The sequence below is a fragment of the Corvus hawaiiensis genome, chromosome 16 (genome assembly GCF_020740725.1).
Source record: "Corvus hawaiiensis isolate bCorHaw1 chromosome 16, bCorHaw1.pri.cur, whole genome shotgun sequence".
Taxonomy (NCBI): domain Eukaryota; kingdom Metazoa; phylum Chordata; class Aves; order Passeriformes; family Corvidae; genus Corvus; species Corvus hawaiiensis.
The window spans coordinates 8092317-8112598 of record NC_063228.1 but is presented as its reverse complement, the minus strand read 5'-3'; the positions used below and the strand labels follow the sequence as shown (position 1 = coordinate 8112598).

The 20282-nt window shown below is 53.3% G+C and overlaps 1 protein-coding gene across 3 annotated transcripts in view; it reads left to right on the top strand.

The window, feature by feature from the left end:
• PKD1 (polycystin 1, transient receptor potential channel interacting) overlaps positions 1–20282 on the top strand; it is a 79666-nt gene that overhangs the window by 36712 nt on the left and 22672 nt on the right. Inside the window, exons 6-19 of one of the 3 annotated variants that reach the window (XM_048320787.1) lie at positions 91–271; positions 3216–3430; positions 4400–4512; positions 4593–4719; positions 5595–5872; positions 6510–7235; positions 8264–8395; positions 9825–10000; positions 10383–10516; positions 11050–14672; positions 15628–15777; positions 17221–17364; positions 18248–18527; positions 19939–20155. In XM_048320787.1, the coding sequence (XP_048176744.1) occupies positions 91–271; positions 3216–3430; positions 4400–4512; positions 4593–4719; positions 5595–5872; positions 6510–7235; positions 8264–8395; positions 9825–10000; positions 10383–10516; positions 11050–14672; positions 15628–15777; positions 17221–17364; positions 18248–18527; positions 19939–20155 (6496 nt within the window). Of the gene's footprint in view, positions 1–87; positions 272–3215; positions 3431–4399; positions 4513–4592; positions 4720–5594; positions 5873–6509; positions 7236–8263; positions 8396–9824; positions 10001–10382; positions 10517–11049; positions 14673–15627; positions 15778–17220; positions 17365–18247; positions 18528–19938; positions 20156–20282 lie in introns of all 3 variants that reach the window. The other 2 variants (XM_048320785.1, XM_048320786.1) reach the window with 2 other exon arrangements.

The window sequence follows — 20282 nt, the reverse complement described above, 5'->3', positions numbered from 1 at the left end:
CTGGGACATTCCTGGAGCCTCTCTGCCCAGATTGGGTTGGGATGTGTGGCCCATAGAGAGGACATCATTCCTGTGTTCTTTCTGCAGCAGTTCACCCCATGTGCCCTGCTGAGGGCTTGGTTTTCCCGGGAAATAACCACTGCTACCAGCTAGTGGTGGAGAAGGCAGAGTGGCTGGAGGCACAGCGGCACTGCCAGGAGCTTGGAAATGGGGACCTGGCTTTTGTCAGCAGCCCTGACATCCAGAGCTTCCTGGTTGCTCATGTCATCAGGTAAGTGAGGAGGGGAAGGATTGGGATCACCTAGGGACAGATTTTGGGTTCCTGAGGGCATGTCTGCAGAGTGCTGTGTGCAGGCTGAGTATGGGGAGATGGTGGGAGTGAGGCTGCTGAACAAAGAGGAGGAACGAGCAGAGCTTGAGCCCTTGCTGGACTTGGCTTCTTTCCTTAAAGGCTGTGGAGGGAAGAAGAGGAATGGGGCAAGATGGCTGGAAATCACAGTTGGGAACTGAGAGATTGGTGGGCTTCTTGTACCCTGTGTTTGTGTTTGTGGATGCCTCTGAAATGTCGTGAAAAGGGATCTTGTGTCCTTAGACATGGCTGCAGCCCAAAGCCCAGACCTTTCCCCTTCCTGTCTCTCATCCTGGGAAACATCAGTGCTCCTCTCCAGCAGCATCTGCTCCACCTCAGGACTGGGCTTTATAAACAGAGAGTGCTGCAAGTGTCAGCCTTTGATTAAATCCGCCCCTCTGAGTGCCCTTTCTCCAGCAAGTCATTCTGGGGGAGGGAGGACAACCAGGAGAGCTCTCAGGGCCTGACGGCCCTGTCAGCACTCCCAGCTGCAGCTGTGGGAGATGGGCTCTTCACAAACACGTCCCAGAAAGCACATGGAAGGGAACAGCTGCGTGTGACATCAGCTTTGAATGCTCCCGCTCAAGGGCTGACAGCCCCTTCTTGTATCCATGCCCTGTTCCCTTCACACAGGGCTGGATGCTGAGATTGCAAACATGTGGTCCCTGCTCTGGGGAAGGGAGGCTGTCCCTCTCCACGGGTTAGGAGCTGGTCACTGGGTGCTGGGATGTGGCAGGAATTGCGTGTGGAGCTGCTGGGCTGCGGCACACAGAAATCACGAGACCTTGGAGGGAACAGGGCTGTTCCCCAGCTGCTGCCCCACAGTGCTCTCCTTCCCACCCCCCTCTAGTCCATATATTTATTTTATTAATCCATGCAGATGAACATGAAGGAGGCAGCTCCAGAATGCGATTTCCCTGGTGATGAAAAGGCCAATGGGCCGAGCTGCAGGATTTTGGAACGTGCAGCTTCCATAGTTTCTTATGGGAAGATGACAGAAGCAGGAAGCTGTTTCCCATTAGGGCACTGAGCAGCTCTCCTCTCCTTTGCTCCTGACATGGGATGGCCTCCCCAGGAGCAGCATGTGCTGAGCTGGTCCCTCCCTGCCTGCAGAAGCAGAGGATGGGACCATCCAGGGGACCCCACTTTTTTTTGCCCCTCTGCCCTTCCAAGCCTCCCCAGGCCTGGTCTGCTCCTCCTGCCCCAGCAAGGCAGCTCAGTCCTTCCTCAGAGGTAGAGGAGAGCTCACATCTTGCTTCAAAAGAGGGTGTTCAGAGTCCTCCTGTTCCCCCTGCAATGGAATGCGCTGGGCAGTGGGGCAGGGTGGGAGCCAGGCAGCAGCTTGTCTTTTAGTTATTCCTTCCTTTCTTACATTTTTTTTTTTCTGATGACTTGCAGTTAGATCATAGCTGGAATTAGAAAAGGAAAATCTCCACTGAGTTTTCCTGATGGCAGCAGGCAGGCAGTTTCCTACCCTGCTCTCCCTTATTCCCTGCCAGTGGTTCAGGAGCAGAACACAGCCCTTATTTATTTTTTAATCTCATTTGCAGTGAAAACTACTGATTCACGGAACAAGTTATTTTTGTCATCATTTTTCAGCATGACCTCATGAATCATTTCATCTGGCGTGAGCCTGGGGGTGGAGAGGCACCACTTATCACCAGTTATCTCCCCAGTCCGCTTTGCAGAGCCGTGGTACCACCCTGGGAGCACGCTGGGGCAGGCAAGGGCATGGCAGGATTGATTTCCACCTGCAGGAGGGAGCGTGGAGAAGGAGCTGAGAGCTTGGAAGGGTGCAGGATGTTAATACAGAGAAGTTAATAGAAGTTAATATGGAACAAACGCCTCCCATTCTGCTGGGTGCAATTAGAAACAGTTCTCCAGAACTGTGAGACTTCTCAGCACTTTCCACCAGGATCCCTGAAACCAGGGATTCAGCCAGTTTCCAAATGGGGCAGGGACATTCTATCTCCTAAAAGGAGCCTGGCAGTTTCTTGTGTGTGGGGGGTTCAGCTGCCTGCAGTGCTTCAGCCTCTGCTTGTCCCCTCTGGCTGCTGCCTTTCCGTGGTGGCCGAGGAGCTGATCAGCTCCAGGAGCTGCATCCAGGAGAGCAGGAGCTCCCAGACCTGGCACTGTTGAGCTTTGATCCTGCACTGGTGCCGGTCCCACCTGCAGTGGAGCATTGACTGGCGGTAAATCCCACAGGTCTGCACAGAAAAAGCACATGTTTTCTAAGGGATTCAGCTTTACCAGACAGTTCTGTGTGACCAGATCATTTTTCTTGGGTCATGACTCAAAACAGGCTTGGCAGAATCTGGGAGGGTTATTTCAGCTGCAGTGTGGGCAGCTCATGGTAACAGAGTGCTCTGCTCGGAGAGGGGTAAGGCTCAAGTCAACCTGCTGGTCACAGAATCGTGGAATGGTTTGGCCTGGGAGGGATCTTAAAGCTCATCCAGTTCCACCCCTTTCCATGGGTAGGGACACCTTCCACTCACTCTTCCAGGTTGCTCCAAGCCCCATCTAACCTGGCCTTGGACACTCTCAGGGATGGGGTGGCCACAGCTTCTCTGGGCACCCTGTTCCAGGGCCTCCCCACCCTCACCAGGATCTTGGGACAGAGGTGGGAAGGCTGGTGCAGAGCGGTGCTGTGCTGTGGAGGGACTGTTCCTGAGATTCTGGTGGTAGAGTGGATACTGAAACTCCTTAATAATTAAAAGGCTTCATGAAATGCAGCCCATGACACCCCGATGGAGCTGTTGTTATTATTTTTAGAGAGAACCATAGATGGCAGCTGTCCCAGCTCTTTCTAATACTCGTGATTTCCTGAAATCCCCCCTCCCCCCTCTTTTTTTTTTTTTTTTTGCAGGAGCCTCGATGTCTGGATTGGATTCAATGATTTTGCAAGCTCTGGAGCGCAGCAGAGAGGGGAAGGATTTAATCTGGAGAGCTGTCAGAACTGGCTGCCAGGAGAACCCCATCCCTCCAACGCTGACCACTGCGTGCGGATGGGCCCGACGGGCCAGTGCAACACGGACCTGTGCATGGCCAAGCACAGCTACGTCTGCGAGTACAAGCCACAAGGTGGGCTCTGCTTGCCCTGCTGGCACCGAGGGTGGGCTGGTGTCCCCTCACTGGCACTGCCATGGAAAAAGAGGCATGCACGGAGAGGCTCATCCAGGCCATCGCCAAAAAACAAGTGTGACTTGCAACAGTATTCCCAAACCCAACTTCCAGAAAGCCAACTTTAGCCCAAAAGGAAGAGTTTGGTTTATTCCAATCTTTGCCATGAGAAGGAGAGAGAGGAGCAAAGGTCTAAGGCAAAGCACTGGAAATAGCTTTTCCCTCTTATTTGAGCAGTCTTGGCTGCTGCCAGGATCTGAGGCCATGGTGCTGCCTTGGTGGCCCAGTGTCCTTCATTGTGTAATCTGGGAGATGCTGGGGTGGCTCAAAAGATGATGAGGTGAGGTGTGATGTGGTGTGTGCTCTCCGGGTTTATGGGTATGCAACTTCCCAAACCTTCTACACTGGTGTAGGGAGTAAGAAAAAGAAGTAGAATGGACGTGAAACGGGGCAGAAGATTTAGGGAAGAAGGAAAAGCCATGGCCAGAGAGGCCACTGGCCTGGTCAGGGGGGCAGCAGCCCAGTCCCCAGAGAGCCACAAGTGTTTGCCACTGCTGGAAACCAGCTGGTCACGGCCACATTTCCCACAAAGTCCAGGGGCACAGGGAGGATGAGGAATGCTCAGAAATTCCTTGTGCTCAGAAATTCCAAGCAAATCATTAGTTGTTGGAAGGGAGAATTACTTGCACAGTTCCTAGAAGTCAAAATTGCTGAACATTGCAAATGAAAATGTTATTTGTGCTGGATGAGAAAGAAATCAAGACACCTATAAGGAGAAGGAAGGTACAGGATTATAGAGCTGCTCCTCCAGTACAGCTGGACAGACTCCTGAGCGGTCCAAGCCCTGCTGCAGCTTCACAGGGTGGAGGGAATGGCCTCAGGCCTTGCTGAGTCTCATGGGCTTTGTTCAAATATTTCCTTTGTAAACAGGAGTTCTCCTAAATGCCGAAAACTTCTTTGAGGGAGACGCTGTGTTTGCCACACACGAGGCCGTGAGGAACGTGAGTGAAGCTGTGCCGGCAGCTCCATGGCAGGCTGAGGAGGTGAGAGGGTTTTTCTTATCCTACTGCTGCCCAGGGATCCCTGGGGACGTGGGCAGGTGAGAGCTGTGCGTGTTCTGCAGGTGCTGGAGTTCCCGGAGCTGGTGTTCAGGCACCAGGGATTCCTCACTGCCCTGGAGTTTGTGACACAGGAGCTGCACCAGCCTGTCCAAGTGAGGTTCCGGCTGCACAGACCGATGGATGGGGAAGGTGAGGCTTCTCCTCGACACTTGTGGGATTGTTGGAGGTGACACCATCAAACTGGGTCTGGCCTTGTGGCCCCTCTGGTCCTCTGACCTTAAACACTCAGAGATTTGGTTCTTTTTTTTGAGATTAAAGTGCAGGATCAACAAGTAGGGTTGGAAAGTCTTGGAGAAGTGGTTATCCTGGAGAAAATAATAGAGGGAGAAATGTCTCTAAATGCATGAGGAGAATGTGAGTGTAAGGACCATGTGTAGAAGCTCATTAATCTTCTGAGCTGTACTTTTTACTTTGTGAAAACTCATGTCAAATGGGAATGTGTTCTGGTCCATCTGGCCCCACGGGTTAACAAGGAAGAACATTTTCCTGAGCCCATTCTTCTTGATGGATGAGATAATCTAAAAAGCCATTTACTCCTTGTACAACAGCCCAACAGTCACAGTTTTGGCAACAATTAATTCTGCAGCAGAATGTTTGTTGTAGCTGTAGGGTTGGCTGGTTACAAAAGGATCTTTTTTGACACTGACAAGCTGATACTTTGACATGGAAACATTAACTTCAGAAAAGTTGCTTAATGTGTTTTCAATGTCAAGGCCAGCTCTTGCTTTCACTTGGACTTGCTTTTGCTGGAGCACAGATCCTTTCAGAGTGCAAATTGGTACGTTCTCACTGGAAAAGAGACAGCTTTGGCTTTAATGATCTTGGTGGATTTTTGCAGTAAAACTGGACCCTTACATAGCACCAGGATGTGCTGCAGTTGCAGCTTTTACTAAGAATGGAGCCATCATCAAAGTGGAAAAAATGGTGAATTTGGAGCAAAGAAGTGCATTAGTAGTGTAACTCATCAGAGTGGTGATCACTGATTTCTCTTTCACTACTTCCAGACTACCAGGAGGAAAACAATGCTACAGAACCATTCCCCAGCGCTCAGGATGACGGGAACTGGACCCTGCTGGAATGTCCTCCTGGTTTCCAGTGGTGTCCTTTGACGAATTTGTGCTCATCCCACAACAACTGCTGCAATGGGACTGAGTGTGCTAACAGTTCCTTTGGCAGCAGCCCTGCCCCTGGGTCCCTGCAGCCCAACGACAGCCAGCCCAGCTATGAACTCCTCAAGGAATTCCTCTTTACAGTACCAGCTGGCCCCTCTTCCCAGTATCAGGTCAGTGTTTACTGCTGTAACCAGTGAGTATGTGGGGCAGTTTTCTCCTGAGGGCTTTGGGTAAGTTTGGGTTGTTCCCCTTTGGCAGATGGAGCCACTGAAGTCCACCGGAATGTGCCCAGTGTCACATGGGCCATGGTTTCCCTGTAGTCCCCTGTGCCAAGCACAGTTGGTCAGAAGGGTCAAAAGCAGTTGGCACAGGTTGCCCAGAGAAGCTGTGGCTGCCGCTGGATCCCTGGAAGTGTCCAAGGCCAGGTTGGGCAGGGCTTAGAGCAACCTGGGATAGTGGAAGGTGTTTCTGCCCATGGCCAGGGATGGAACATGATGGGCTTTAAGCTCCTTTCCCACCCAGACCATTCCATGATTCCATGAAAAGGCTGTGCAGATTCCATGGGCTGTTCCTGTGGCATTAACACAGTGGAGATGGAGCATAAAGCTGATTTCTGTGTTGGCACATTTGATTCAGAGAGGCCAAGGAGGGTGGAGTGCTGAAAGGTCTCCCCGTGCTGTGTTGGGATCTGCACCATTTCTGTTGGTTCCCACCTGGCAGGAAATCCAGCATTTTGCCTGGGCAGAAGTTGGGGGTGAATGCTCTTAACGTGAGGCATTAATCCAAGAATGTCTCCTCTCTCTGCAGGTCACATTCAGAAAAGAAAACATCTTTGTCAGGGCTGGGGATGTTTTCAGTATCCAGCACAATGCAAGCTCGGGGTCGTTCCTCCAGTGCCACCCCAGTGCCACCTCCGTGTACAGAAGGAACTCCTCCGAGTGGGCACCGGGCCCGTCCGATGGCTCCGTGGATCCCCCCAGGACAAACAGCACCGTGTGCTCTGTCTGGGTGCGCTACGCCGAGGAGCAGCTGGTGCCAGTGCTCAGCCCCCACAACACAGGGCTGGAGCACCCCGGTCACTACACGGTCCGAGCCAGCGTGGACAACGGGGTCTTCAGTGCCAACCTCTCCTGCAGCTTCCGGGTGGCCTCCCGGGTGTCCGGCCTGCGCGTCATCCACCCCGCCCCCCAGGGCTCCAGGGTGTACCTGCCCACCAACCACACCATGCTTGTGGTCAAGCTGTCCTCGGGGGTCAACGCCACTGCCAGCTGGCTGGGGGACAACCGCACTGTGCCCTTCGTGGCGACCTGTCCGGCGGCCGTGGCCCTGCTGTGTGCCAGGGAGACCAACGACACCTGGTTTGCTGTGGTGCAGCTGGGTGGCCTCGGGGAGGGCGTCAGCACCCACGTGCTCGTTGCGGAGAACGCGGTGAGCTCCCAGAACATCACGGTCACGGTGAAGGTGGAGGAGCCCATCCGCGGGCTGAGGGCCACCCCCGACCCCGAGAGCAGAGTGCTGGTGAACACACGGGTGGTGAGTGTTGGCTGCTGCTCTGAACCTATCCCTCGTGGGTTTAGCCCTCGCCTGTAGCTGTCAGGGGTGTGTTTGGCTCGGGGGTGGTGGGGTAGGGGAGCACTGCTTGCTGCTAAGCTTCCAGGCCGTGCTACCCGCACTGCTGCAGACACAGCATGTGGCACCAGCGCTGCTGCTCTCCAGCAGGAAGGCAGCTCAGCTGCACATCCCCTTGGACCCCCCGAGGTAAGACAGTGCCTCCTGCAAGAGAATACTGTCTGTCCAGTTTCCCGGGACACCAGGGGTGTTAGGAAAGGCCAGTATTTACCTTGTTTTGCCTTGTTGAGGTAGTCGGTCCTTGAGGTGTTTAGATTTGCTCTGCTAAATCCTTACATCAGCTGGATGAAGCTGTAAAAATGTTTCGCCCCTCCAAGTCTTCGAGTTCCTCTGGTGTTTGCAGCCTTGTTTTCTCCAGTCCCCCATCCCCAGAGCTACAGCCCTGGGAAGCTGCTCAGTAACTGCCCCAAATGCTCTGTACAAGCTCTGGCTGCTTCTGGCAGATCCTGTGCCTGCACCTCTCAGTCTCACCCTTCCTGCTGCCACAGGCTGCTCAGGAGGCACTGCTGGAGTGAGGGACCTGCCCTGTCCAACCCCTTCAGCCTTTGGGTCAGGCACCATCCCTGGACGAGGGTCAGAGGCTCAGCTTACAGGTGTAGCTAAAGCCAGGCTGTTTCTGCAGAGATTTCAGAAGGTTTTTTAGTTAGCAAGAGAGACCTGATCACAGGAGCGGAGTGCTGGGCTGTGGGAGCAGGGAGTGTGGGGTCTGCTCCCAGCTCTGCTGGGGATTTATGAAGTCAGGGTCTGCATTTCTCCATCAGCAGCAGAGCCACAGATGATCTGTCACCTCTCTGCCATGCTCTGAGGGCACTGCAGGTGTGGGGGCCTCCCAGTCTGGCTCTGCTTCCTCTCCAGTTTAACTGGAGATCTCCTGGGAAGTGCTGGGAATGCTTTTCTCTTGCACTAGTGTGAAATGTTCTCATGCCTTTCAGAGCTACATCCCTGTGATGGAGGCTGGGTCAGATGTGACTTTCCGATGGACAGTAGATGATAAGCCATCTTTCACTTTTTACAATGTTGTCTTCAACGTTATCTACCAAAGCCCAGCTGTGTACAAGCTTTCGGTAAGCCAAGGCCTTTCCCATGATACCATTTCACCCCTGGGTTTCCATCTCATCCCACAAACTCCTCAGGAAAGGCAGCAGGGAGAGAAGGCAGAGTTGAGTTGAGGTTTTCACTGTGCTCGTCTGCTATTTCTCACTGAGCTGCTCTTGCAAATGCAAATGCAGTTTCTTCCACTCTTACATTACTTCGCTGTGTTCCTCCTCTTTGCTTTCTCCTCTTTTCTCCAAGTTCCCCTTTCTGTTCATGGAGTGTCTGTGTTTCCTCCTCCTCCCTAGCAGGAATTAGCAGGGAGCCCCTGCCCTGGCAGACAGGAGATCTGGATTCAGAACCTGGAAGAGGCAGGATGCATCATAAGACTTCCATAGGCAGGACAAAGCTTCTCCCACGAGCTCCTGTGTTCTCTGTCCTGTTCTCTTTCTCCTGATGCAGACTGGAATGCTGGGTTTCGCCATGACCCCAGAAGGATGGAGCAGAGTCTGGGCCAAGGGAGGTGTCTCTTGTGGGCCAGGAATATCTCTGGCCAGAATATCTTTGTGTGTCATGACCTGCAGAGTTTGCTCTGGTCCAAGGTGCTGGATCTGCTCTCAGGGTGACTCGGCTTCCTGAGCAGACACCAGCCCAGCCCCAAGGCCACGCTCGCACTAATTTGCTTGGTGCAGCACTAATTTGCTGGGTGAAGCACTGTGCTGAGGGCCTGGGCTGCTTTCACTTACAGAGCTGCCAAGGTGCCATTAGCCTGGGGGGCTCTGGGTTTGGTGCAGCAGATCCACAGAAGCCTAGACACGAGCTTCTCTTACCTGCTGGGGTGGGAGGTCTGTTCCAGTGGGTTTGAAGGATCCCTCTGCCAGCAGCTCAGCTCTCCTGCAGGTGAGATGGGGAAGATGCTTTGTCAGTGTTACATGCCTAGAAGATCTTGAGGGTTCTGCTCTACTTCTGTCATGTCTCTTCAGTCCCTTGTGTCCCTTTCCCTCGTCTGCCCAGCCTTGCTCTCCCTCTCTGTGCCCACCACACTGGGATCCTGGAGCTGCACTTCATGTGCTTGGTTTTATGAGCCTCTCCCATCCCCACTATGTGCTTGAAGCCACTTTTCTGCCACCGTCCTGAGGAAATTGGATGGCTCTTGTCCCGTTGGGGCAGCAGGTGCCTGTGCTCAGCAGCTGGAGCTGCAGGGCACATTGGAGCAGGCAAAGGGGCAGCTGGCAAGTTCAGAGCCAGAGGAGCCTCAGGATGAGAAACTCCTCTCCTCGTCCTCTTGCTGTAGCACCAGTCCTTCCTTGGACTGGCTGTAGTGGTGAAGATGTGGCCACTCTCTCTGCCCTGACCTGCTTACCTACCTGGTGGTGCTTCTTCAGTCCAGAAAAGCCCCACTCAGAGGGTGATCCCCACAACGGGTCCCAAACCCATTCTTTGTCCCACTGTCCTTCCCAGCTCACCGCCTCCAACCACGTCAGCAACTTCACAGTCAACTACAACGTGACGGTGGAGATGATGAACAGGATGAAGAACCTGAGCGTGGTGGGCATCCTGCCAGTGCTGCCCCAGAACAGCAGCGTGGAGCTCAGCGCCAGGGTTCACGTGGACTCGTCTGTGGAGGCTCTGTTCCTGTGAGTCCTTTGCTGCTTGCCCAAACTTAAGATCTTTCTGTGCACATCTTACCTTTCCTGCACTTTTTCTCTTCCCAGGGCCAGCTGATCCATCTCAGCTGCTCTTTAGTTAGTGTGAAATCCCTGTGAGTGGGGCCCAGTCACATATCTGTCATTCAGGCTGAAATCCTTTTCTTTTAAAGTGTTACAACACTGCTTTAATTTGGGTTCTTCCTCTTATTCCCAGTGCTGTGCTCCTCTCAGCACAGCTACTGCTTTGATACTTGACATTCTGCTTCCTATGTTTTTTTTTTGATAACCCAGCCCTGACCTGAAAGGCTTCCTCTGGGATTTCCATGATTCTCCTGTTGTGCAGTGTAACATGGTTTGCCTGTTTCTCCAGGTGGGATTTTGGAGATGGTGTCCAGGAGACATATCTGTTCAAACCTCCCTACAACAAGTCTTTCCTTGTTCCTGATCCCAATGTCCATGAGGTTGTCATTGAGCACAACGTTTCACACATCTACCAAGACCCAGGTATGCTCAACAAAGTTCTTTGGGGAAGAAGGGGCTCAGGCATTTTTGGTGTGAAGGGTGTACGAGGCACCTTCCAATAAAACCAGAGCTTGGAAGTCATTGCCTCGTTCCTGAGCAAACAGCAGTTGCCATCCTCTATAACTCCATTTCCCGGGGAAGTTTGGCCACTCTGTAAGAAGCAGGTCCACCACACACAGCCCCTTTTTGGGCAGTCTCAGCAGAAGGATGAGGGAGGGGCAGGCAAGCACCGGGCCGGTGGGAGGGGTGGGCAGCAGGGAGGGTCTGTTCTGTGGGTGAGCAGAAAGAAAATCTTTTCTCTCTACCTGTTGGACTGGCTCCTTTCTGGTGTTTGATCCCCATACACATGACCTGCTGTAATTCCTGCTGGTCCTGGGCTAGAGCAGGGCAGCCCAGGGTGTGCACAGCACAGGAGCAGAGTGTCCCCTGCAGCCCTGTCACACCGCCCACAGCACTGAGAAGCTATTGACAGGCATGTCCTCACACTGCCCTTGTTCTGCTCTCTCCCAATGCAGGAGAATATGCCCTGATGGTTGTTGTGTCCAACCAGTACGAGAACCTCACCCACCTGAGCCCAGTTCACGTCCACAGTTACCTGATCGATGTGAAGGTGGAGGCAGAGGAGGATGTTTTGGTTGTGGGCCGGCTGGTCACCTTCCGAGCCACTCCTCTGCCGTCCCCGTATGGCGTCGTGTACACGTGGGACTTCGGGGACGGGTCCTCCCTGCTCACGGAGATCCAGCCCACCGTGACCTACAGCTACCCCCGCAGAGGGGTGTACAACGTCACCGTGACAGCCAACAACACCGTGAGCAGCGTGGAGACCGTGGAGTGCTACCAGGTGTTTGAGGAGATAACGGGGCTCCGCGTTTCCGCGGACGAGGCCACAGAGCTGGGAGCAGCCGTCACCATTAACGCTTCTGTGCAGACTGGGGACAGCATCACCTGGACATTTGACATGGGGGACGGGACAGTGCTGAGGAGTCAGGTGCCAGTGGTGGAACACGTGTACATAAAGGACATCAACTGCACCGTGAACGTGACAGCTGTGAATCCTGTGAACTCTGTCTCCCAGGCGGTTCCTGTCCGGATATTTGTCCTGGAAGTACTCAGAATAGAGCCCACTTCTTGCATCCTGGAGCACCCAGATGTGCAGCTCACTGCCTACGTGACAGGGAATCCTGAGGAGTACGTCTTTGACTGGACTTTTGGAGATGGCTCGTCCAATGTCACAGTCAGTGGGGACCCTGTGGTGATGCACAACTTCACCCGGAGCGGGACGTTCCCGCTGTCCCTGACCCTCTCCAGCAGCTTTAACAAGGCTCACTATTTCACCAGTGTCTGTGTGGAGCCGGAGATCCTCAATGTCACCCTCCTGCCTTCCAAGCACTTCGTGAGGCTCGGGGAAGAGACCACCTTCCAGGTCAGTGCCGTGCCTCCCTACCAGTACCGCTACCGCTGGAATTTCGGCAACAACGAATCCACCAGGTCAAGTGGGACTGAAGTGACCTACACCTACAAGAACACAGGGGTCTTCCTGGTCACGGTGACCGTCTCCAACAATGTCTCTTTCAACAATGACACGGCATTTGTGGAGGTCCAGGAGCCAGTTGGGGTTGCAAAGATTGAATATAACGGGACAGATGTTCTGGAGGTGAACCAGATCTACCTGTTCTCTGCCAGCATGAATGGAACCAAAGTGAGTTACTGCTGGGACTTTGGGGATGGCACTGTCCAGCCTGGGCAAGTGGCCACCCACTCCTACAACAGCACAGGCCACTACAGCGTTACAGTGATGGGGCAGAACGATGTGAGCTCCAACGAGACTGCCATCGACATCACCGTGAAACGGCGTCTCTTTGGCCTGACCGTCAATGCCAGCAGGACAGTGGTGCCATTGAATGGCTCCGTGAGCTTTGTAGCCACGCTGGTGGCTGGCACAGCCATCCGCTACTCGTGGATCCTCTGCGATCGCTGCACTCCTATCCAAGGCTCCTCCACCATTTCCTACACCTTCCGCTCCGTGGGCACATTCAACGTCATTGTGACGGCAGAGAACAAGATCAGCTCGCTGCAGGACAGCATCTACGTCTATGTCCTGGAGCAGATTGAGGGCCTGCAGGTGGCCAGCAGTGACCTGGTGGAGGACATGTATTTCCCAACTAACAAAACACTCCATTTGCAGGCCGTGGTGAGAGAGGGCACAAACATCTCCTACGGCTGGGTGGTCCAACGGGATGGCAATGCTGTGCAGACCTTCACTGGGAAAACCTTCCCCCTGAGCATCCTGGAAGCTGGGAACTACACTGTCTACCTGAAGGCCACCAACATGCTGGGCTGTGCCACTGCTAACAGGACACTGGAGTTCATTGAAAGCCTTGGTGTCCTAAAGCCCTTCGCCTTCCCCAACCCAGCTGCTATTAATGCCTCTGTGAACATAAGTACCACCATAACCAGTGGCACTGGCATCACGTATGTGTGGTACCTGGAGGACGGCTCCTCTCCTGTCACCTCTGAACCCTTTATTATACACTCCTTCCAAAGCCCTGGAATGATTGAGGTCATCGTTGGAGCAGAAAACAAGCTGAATTCAACCAATGCCACAGTTTCTGTCTGTGTGGAGGAGGTCATCGAGGGGCTGAGTATAGGGACAGCAGAGCTGGACTGTAGGTATGTCTCCTCAGGCTCCACAGTGGTCTTTGAGGGGGAGCTGCAGAGGGGGACTGAAGTGACGTGGCTGTGGGAGGTGCCAAATGGTACATTGAGTGGCCAGTCCGTGGCAGTCACGTTCCCCACGGCAGGGTTGTACACGGTCCATCTGAACGCATCCAACGACATAAGCTGGGCTCTGGCCAGCAGGAACATCTCGGTGCTGGACAGGATTCAAGGTCTGGAAGTCGTCGCCAGCAAGAAGGTGTTGGAGCCAGGGGAACAGGTCACGTTTGAGATCAGGATGCTGTCAGGTACCTCTGTGAGTTACCTGGTGAGCATTAGTGGGGACTACTCCGTGGTGCTCAACAGCTCCAGGTACACCCATGAGTTCACCAAGAGCGGTGATTATCTGGTGACTGTGACTGTGCAGAACCAGATCAGCATTGCCCACGCCCAGGTGCTCATCTCTGTCCTGGAGCCCATCCAGGACATCAGGCTCCTGAACTGCTGCGAGGAGGGCATTCCCACGGGCACAGAGAAGAGCTTCAGTGCCCGCGTGGGGAGCGGCTCCCGTGTGTCCTTCTCCTGGCAGTTCTGCCTGTGGAAAGAGCGAGGCCGGTCCGTGGTTGCTGCATCAGGGGAGAGCGTTTCCTACACTCCAGAAGCTGCAGGGCTGCTGGAGATCCACCTCATTGCCTTCAATGACTTGGGAAGGATCAACATCACCAGAACCATCCAGGTGCAAGACCCCATAGTCCAGGTGTCCCTCAGTGCCACCAATGCCTTTGTCAACAGGACGGCCCTGTTTGAAGCCACAGTGGTGCCCAGCAGCAGGAGCGTTGAGTTCTTGTGGAGCTTTGGGGATGGCTCTTCCACTCAAACCACCAGGGTTGCAGTGGCCAACTATTCTTACCTGAGCCCCGGGGATTACCTGGTGGAGGTGAATGCCACCAATCTAATCAGCTTCTTCATAGCCCAGCTCACGGTCACCGTCAAAGTCCTGGAGTGCGAGGAGCCTGAGGTGGAGTTGGCCCTGCCACCGCAGGTGGTTATGAAGAGATCCCAGAGGAACTATCTGGAGGCACAGATTGACCTCCGAGGGTGCATCAAGTACCAGACAGAGCACCTGTGGGAGATCTACCGAGCACCCAGCTGCATGAACTTGGATGACTCTAGCAGGATCCGGCTGCCGAATGTCGACGTGAACAGGCCCCAGCTGGTTATCCCGAAGCTTGGCCTGGAAGTTGGGAACTATTGCTTCATGTTTATTGTCTCCTTTGGAGACACCCCGCTGTCCAAAAGCATCTTTGCCAATGTGACTGTGATCCCGAGTAAGCTGGTCCCAATCATTGACGGGGGGTCATACCGTGTATGGTCCAACACTCAGGACTTAATCTTGGATGGGGAGAAATCCTATGACCCAAACTTGGATGACGGGGAGCAGACCCCGTTGTTATACGAGTGGTCCTGCACATCCTCCTCCAAGGTAAGGGCAGCGTTGCACAGCCAGAGTGACCATTTTGGAGCTCCAGCTCCACCACAAACCTTTCTGGGGTGAAGTGATGTCGAGAGAAGCTTTTGTGAGCATCTTTAACAGAGCTGCTCTAGAAGGAGGGTTGCAAAGGTTGAGTTCCCAGCTTGGGATGATGATACAGAAATTGGTGTGAGGAGTGGTGCAGTGCAGTGTCCCTGGGCAAGGCAGAAGGGCTGGCTCTGGAAGTGGAGGCATTGGCATTGCTGCTTCCCTGGCATTTGGCCTCTGGTTCCCAGTGTCAGTGCTGCTGTTTCCATGCGCTGAGGGAGTTAAGGAGCTGCTGATGCAGTCTGGGAGCTCAGGGCTCTGGTCCCTCTCCCATTAACAGTTAAATGTCTCTAATGCCATCATGGGACAAAGTTAGACTTCGGAGAGGTCAAGTGACCACAGCTTGTGGTCACAAGCAGGTCACTGTCCTCATGTGCTGAAGTGGTCTGACCCAGAACTGATGGAAGAGCAAGGGAGAACTCCTGGCAAATCCTGATGGGAATCCACCTCAGGACCATTTTTGATTGAATGAGGAACCCTTTTCTTTGTACAATGTCATGTTTTCTAGCTTTGTCTCAAAATAGCAAATGTGAAGTGTATGGGGATTGGACCTGTTGGTTTAACGTGAGCTTTTTGTGTTGCTTGGCAATGTTTATAAGGTATTTAATGAAGAATTAATTGCTGTAAACTACAAATTTGAAACTCAGATGAAATACAGGAGTATTCTAGCTACTGTTTACTAACCTGAAGAGTAGGATAATGTGTGTCCACACATGCCCTGTTTTCCCCACCCCAATGGTGGCACTGCACAGCAAGGTCTGTGGCAGTGACTCTGTGTGGACCTGAATGTTTTGGCTGTGGACTAACCCGATGTGCACCCGTACCAAGGAGGGTTTGAAAGTTCTTTTCTCCTTGCAAGCAGAGCTCGGCTGCAGGGTGCTCTCTGAATTTCAGTGCCAAGGAAGGAATTGTCACAATATCCAAAGCTCTATTAGAAGCAGATGTGGAGTACACGTTCGACCTCACCGTCAGGAAGGAGGGGATGAGTCCCGAGGCCACCAACCAAACCGTGCGTACCACACACAGCTGTCACCTTCTCTCCTTGGCACAGCCACCTCTAAGGCACAGAGTCATGGGATGGTTGGGTTGGAAGGGACCTTAAAGATCATCCAGTTCCACCTCCTGCCATGGGCAGGGACACCTTCCACTATCCCACGTTGCTCCAAGCCCTGTCCAACCTGGCCTTGGACACTCCCAGGGATCCAGGGGCAGCCACAGCTTCTCTGGGCAGCCTGTGCCAGGGCCTCCCCACCCTCACAGGGAAAAACTAGTCCCTTTTCCCAAGGAAGTTTCTATAGGAGAAAGGGCACTTCCTTTCCCGCTCTTCTGCAGTCCCAGCTCTTCACGTGCCACAGGCTCTTCCCTCATTTTACTCAGAGAGCTTCCTAAGAGCCAGTGCTTAATGTTACTGTCAACAGTTCCTCTCTTCTCACCTTGGAAGGTTTTTTAAGGGAGGATTTTTTCAGTGCACATTGTTTATGTCCCACGAATCCCCACGCTGAGCGCACCCGCACAGTTTATGTCAGGAACATCCATTGTGGTGCGCTTGGCAATTGGAGATGGACTCAGTGTGGAAGTGGAAACTCTTACAGCCTGGTTTTGAAACCAGAGCTGCAGGATGAAAAGAAAAAAAATGAAATTGATAGTCTTTCAAGGACATTCCGTAGTATCTGGTTTCCATGCAGGAGCGCAAAACAATGCTTCCAGTGTCGCAGGAAATCTGCAAATACTGGCGGAATGAAAGGAGCTCCAGCGCGCTCCGGCGCAGTGCTGGGGGATATTTATCCCCTTTTAAGAGTCTGCCATGTTAAACAATGTCTTCATTACTGTCTTTGAATTCATAACACTCATTATGCCAGGGCAGAGGGCTCAGTCCAGTGCTGGACAAGCCCATTTCTTCAGGGATTAAAGGAATTTAGACAGAGCACAGGGGTCAGAGTTCAACTGCTGTTGTGTCTGAGCCACTGGTGCCTCTAGAGCTCTGCGAGTGCTCTGCCAGGAAGGTGTGGTGGATGTCTGGAGATGTGCAGTTAGATTCCAGCTGAAAGCCTGGAACAATGTGCTGCTCCCTGGAAAAGGTGGTTCTTCCATCCCCATCTGGCAGCACAAGCAGGGTTTGCTGGGAATTCAGCACCAGGGACCAGAGGGACATTTCAGAAGTCATTTATGTTGTTAAAAAGTGTAAATAAATAAATCCAGAATGACCTAGGTCAGCCCGGTTTGGCGTTGGGTGGCTCTTGCAAACCAGTGACAGAACTGGGCAGTGTAAGAGCAGAGATGCAGCTTAAATCTGACCCAAAATCCATTGGGAATCCCTTCCTGCTGTTTCTTAGCACAGACTGGGCTGGTGCAGAGCAATTCCTCCTTGCAGCACCAGGTGCTGGGGTGTGTCCTTGGCTGTTGTCTGTGTTTTGGTGTCAGACCTTCTTGATGGAGCCTCTTGCCTTCCCAGGTATTCATCAAGAGGGGAGGAGTCCCTATCGTGTCCCTGGAGTGTGTTTCCTGCAAGGCTCAGTCTGTTTACGAGGTCAGCAAGAGCTCCTACGTGTACCTGGAGGGCACCTGCCAGAACTGTCACAATGACTCCAAGCTTGGGGTAAAGTCACAAGGCTTTGCTTCACCTTTGGTGGGCTCTGGGAGAAGGGGCAGGCAGAGGGGTCAGGGTGGAAAGGGAAAGAGAAATGAAGTCCTGGACATAAACTGCCGTGGAGACAAGGAGGGGAAGCAATTTCTGGCCACAAGCAGTGGCAGGTGGTTCTGGCTGAGTCCTTGTGGGGTCATTTCTAAGCCAGAGCCATGAGTGGCCAGCCCTTTCCACACAAAAGCCACTTTTTTTTCCCTCTAAGAGATCTGTAAAGTGAAGTGGTTTTTCTCCCTGCTGGTTGGCATTTTGCCCATTATTCTGGCAGCTCAAGCAGAGGTGGTTCAGTCTCTCCTCTTGTGCCCTCCTCTAATTCCAGCTTCCATTGCAGCCTGTGGAGTGAAGCAGGTCTCAGAACTGGAAGTCCTGTTGCTCCCAGCAAGCCCAGCATGTCCTTGCCTGGCATTTTCTGCCTGGTTATCTCACTGTTTCTCCTGTTATCACAGTCGTAGGTTTGTGCTATTAACGGTAACCACCCAGGCCACGTTCAGCTTGAAGCACATAAAACACAGTATCCCATGGAGACTCCACCAGTGCTTCATTTATTTCCTGTGTTTTGTACTCTGTATTATGAAATATTCTGTCGGAGGGTGATGTAATCCCAGAAACTAAAGTAGATCTCACAGTGGAAATATTCCCACCAGACATTTTGGAAAGGTTCCAGTTCTTGTTGCTGTAGCACACAAGACTAAAGCTGAATTATCAACTGCAAATTTGGCAGACGCTCCCACTAGAAATCTGTTACTTTTTATAAAAGACTCAATCTGAAAACATTTTAAGGACATAACTTCAGCTTCAAACCAAACCTCTCCTGTCTTTCCCCTGTCCATCCCTGCAGAGGTGGGCAGCTCACAGCTTTAAGAACAAGTCCCTCATCCTGGACAAAACAACCACGTCCACTGGCGACACGGGGATGAACCTGGTCCTGAGGCAAGGAGCCCTGAGAGATGGCGAGGGATACACCTTCACTCTGCACATCACAGACCTCACCACGGGGGAGGAAGGCTTCGCCTCCATCGACCTGCTGCCCAACCAACCCCCTGTGGGGGGGTCCTGCCGCCTGTCCCCCAAGGGACCCCTCAGGGCGCTGGTGACAAAGGTGCACTTTGAGTGTGCAGGTGAGAGCACCTGCCAGCCCCTCCTGCTCCTCATGACCAGCTGCTCTTCCCACAGACGTTCCCTCCACCCCAAACTCCTACCCCAGGGCAATGTTGGTCAGGGCTGGGCTCAGCAGTGGTTTGGACCATGAGCAGCTTTGTGGGCCCAAATTGTGGAGCTCTCAAACTCACTGTGGCAGGCAGGCAGTTTAAAAATTCCTAACTCATGTAGGTGAATGGTGATATCCAGGCCAGACCAGTTCTTGTGGAAGGGACTGGTATTTCAGTGCAGGAAAAAGAAGATGGTGCCCAAAACTGAGTCACAGTATGTGGAAAGAATCAAAAGATGAAGCAGTGGGGCTGTCTCTGCCGTGTGGGCTGGATGTTCCCACCACCGTCACCTTCCCAACCAGCTGCAGAGACAGCAACAGTGAGCCCAGCTTTGGAAAAGTGGCCTGGCTGATGTCCCGTAGCCTTGGGCCAAGGACTAAGTGCCTCTGGAAACCAGATTTCCCCAAATGATCAGTGTTAGAGATTAGAGCTCTTTGTGCACAGTGCCGGGAAGCCACGCTGGGAGGAGATGAATCTTGCTGCTTCCAGGGGGCTGGGCACCAAACTGGGGGAGCAGCAGAAATGTGTTTAGGGTGATGTGGTTGTAACTTCGGTATGTTTTGAGCTATCCAGAATAATGCTGGAATCAATTCTTCTTTGGAATGGTGGGAATTTCAGCTCTTAGTGATTGTTTTTAAGCTGAAGTGACAGAGGCAGGACACAGTGGCAGTGCCAGCACCTTCACTGGGGCTCACTGGCGAACACAATGAATTTCCCAACTGCCCAGCTCCCATGAAAGTCACCATAATTCCTGAGAGCTTCAAGGAAACCTTTGTGCAGATTTTGTCCTGGGCTCAGTTGTTCCTGAGAGGCTGAACTGCCGGGGAGCTGAGCCTCTGTCTAATGTCAGGACTTGTACAGAAGCTGTGGCCTTTGTCAGTGCTGTTCCCAGCCTCAGCAGTTATTCCCCCTTGTTATTTTGATCATGAATTTTTCATAATCCCTTTAAATGTTACAGAACCCAAACACCCAGGGAGAAACTCCTAAACATCACAAAAATTCAGAGAGAATGAAGACACCCCTCCAGCCTGGTGGAGTCCTTGTGCTGTCCTCATTGTGGGGACAGTCTGCCAGAGCAGGGGACCCCTGCTGGGACAGCAGCAAGGGCAGGTCCATAGAACCATCAGAGAATCCTGGAATGGTTTGCGTTGGAAGGGTCTTTAAAGACCATCTTGTCCCTTGTCAGTCTTCAGCTCCAAACTCCATCCATGCTCAGCGGGATGGGACACCCCAGGGGTGGGAGGGGGCAGTGCCAGCTCCTTTGGGGTGGTGTCTGCAGCTCCCCATGCCCCTGTCAGAGCCCTGTGGGGTTTCCTTGCAGGCTGGCGGGACACAGAGGACGCCGAGGGGCCGCTGGTGTACATCCTGCTGGCCTCGCGCCACCGCCCCGGCCACTTCCACGAGTTCTGCGTGTACAAGGGCAGCCGGGCCGAGCACGGCGCCTTCCTGCCCCCCGGCTTCCACGAGAGCGGCTTCCAGGTGTCCGTGGCCGTGCTGGTGCAGGACCAGCTGGGAGCCACCGTGGTGGCTGTGAACCGGTAAGATGCTGCTGGCAGGCTGGGCTTTCCCTCGGCACCGTGTCCAGCCTCAGCTCCCAAATCCCAGGCTCGTGGTATGGCCAGCGGGTCCCTGTCCTGATCCTGGGTGAAGGATTTGCCTCCTGCA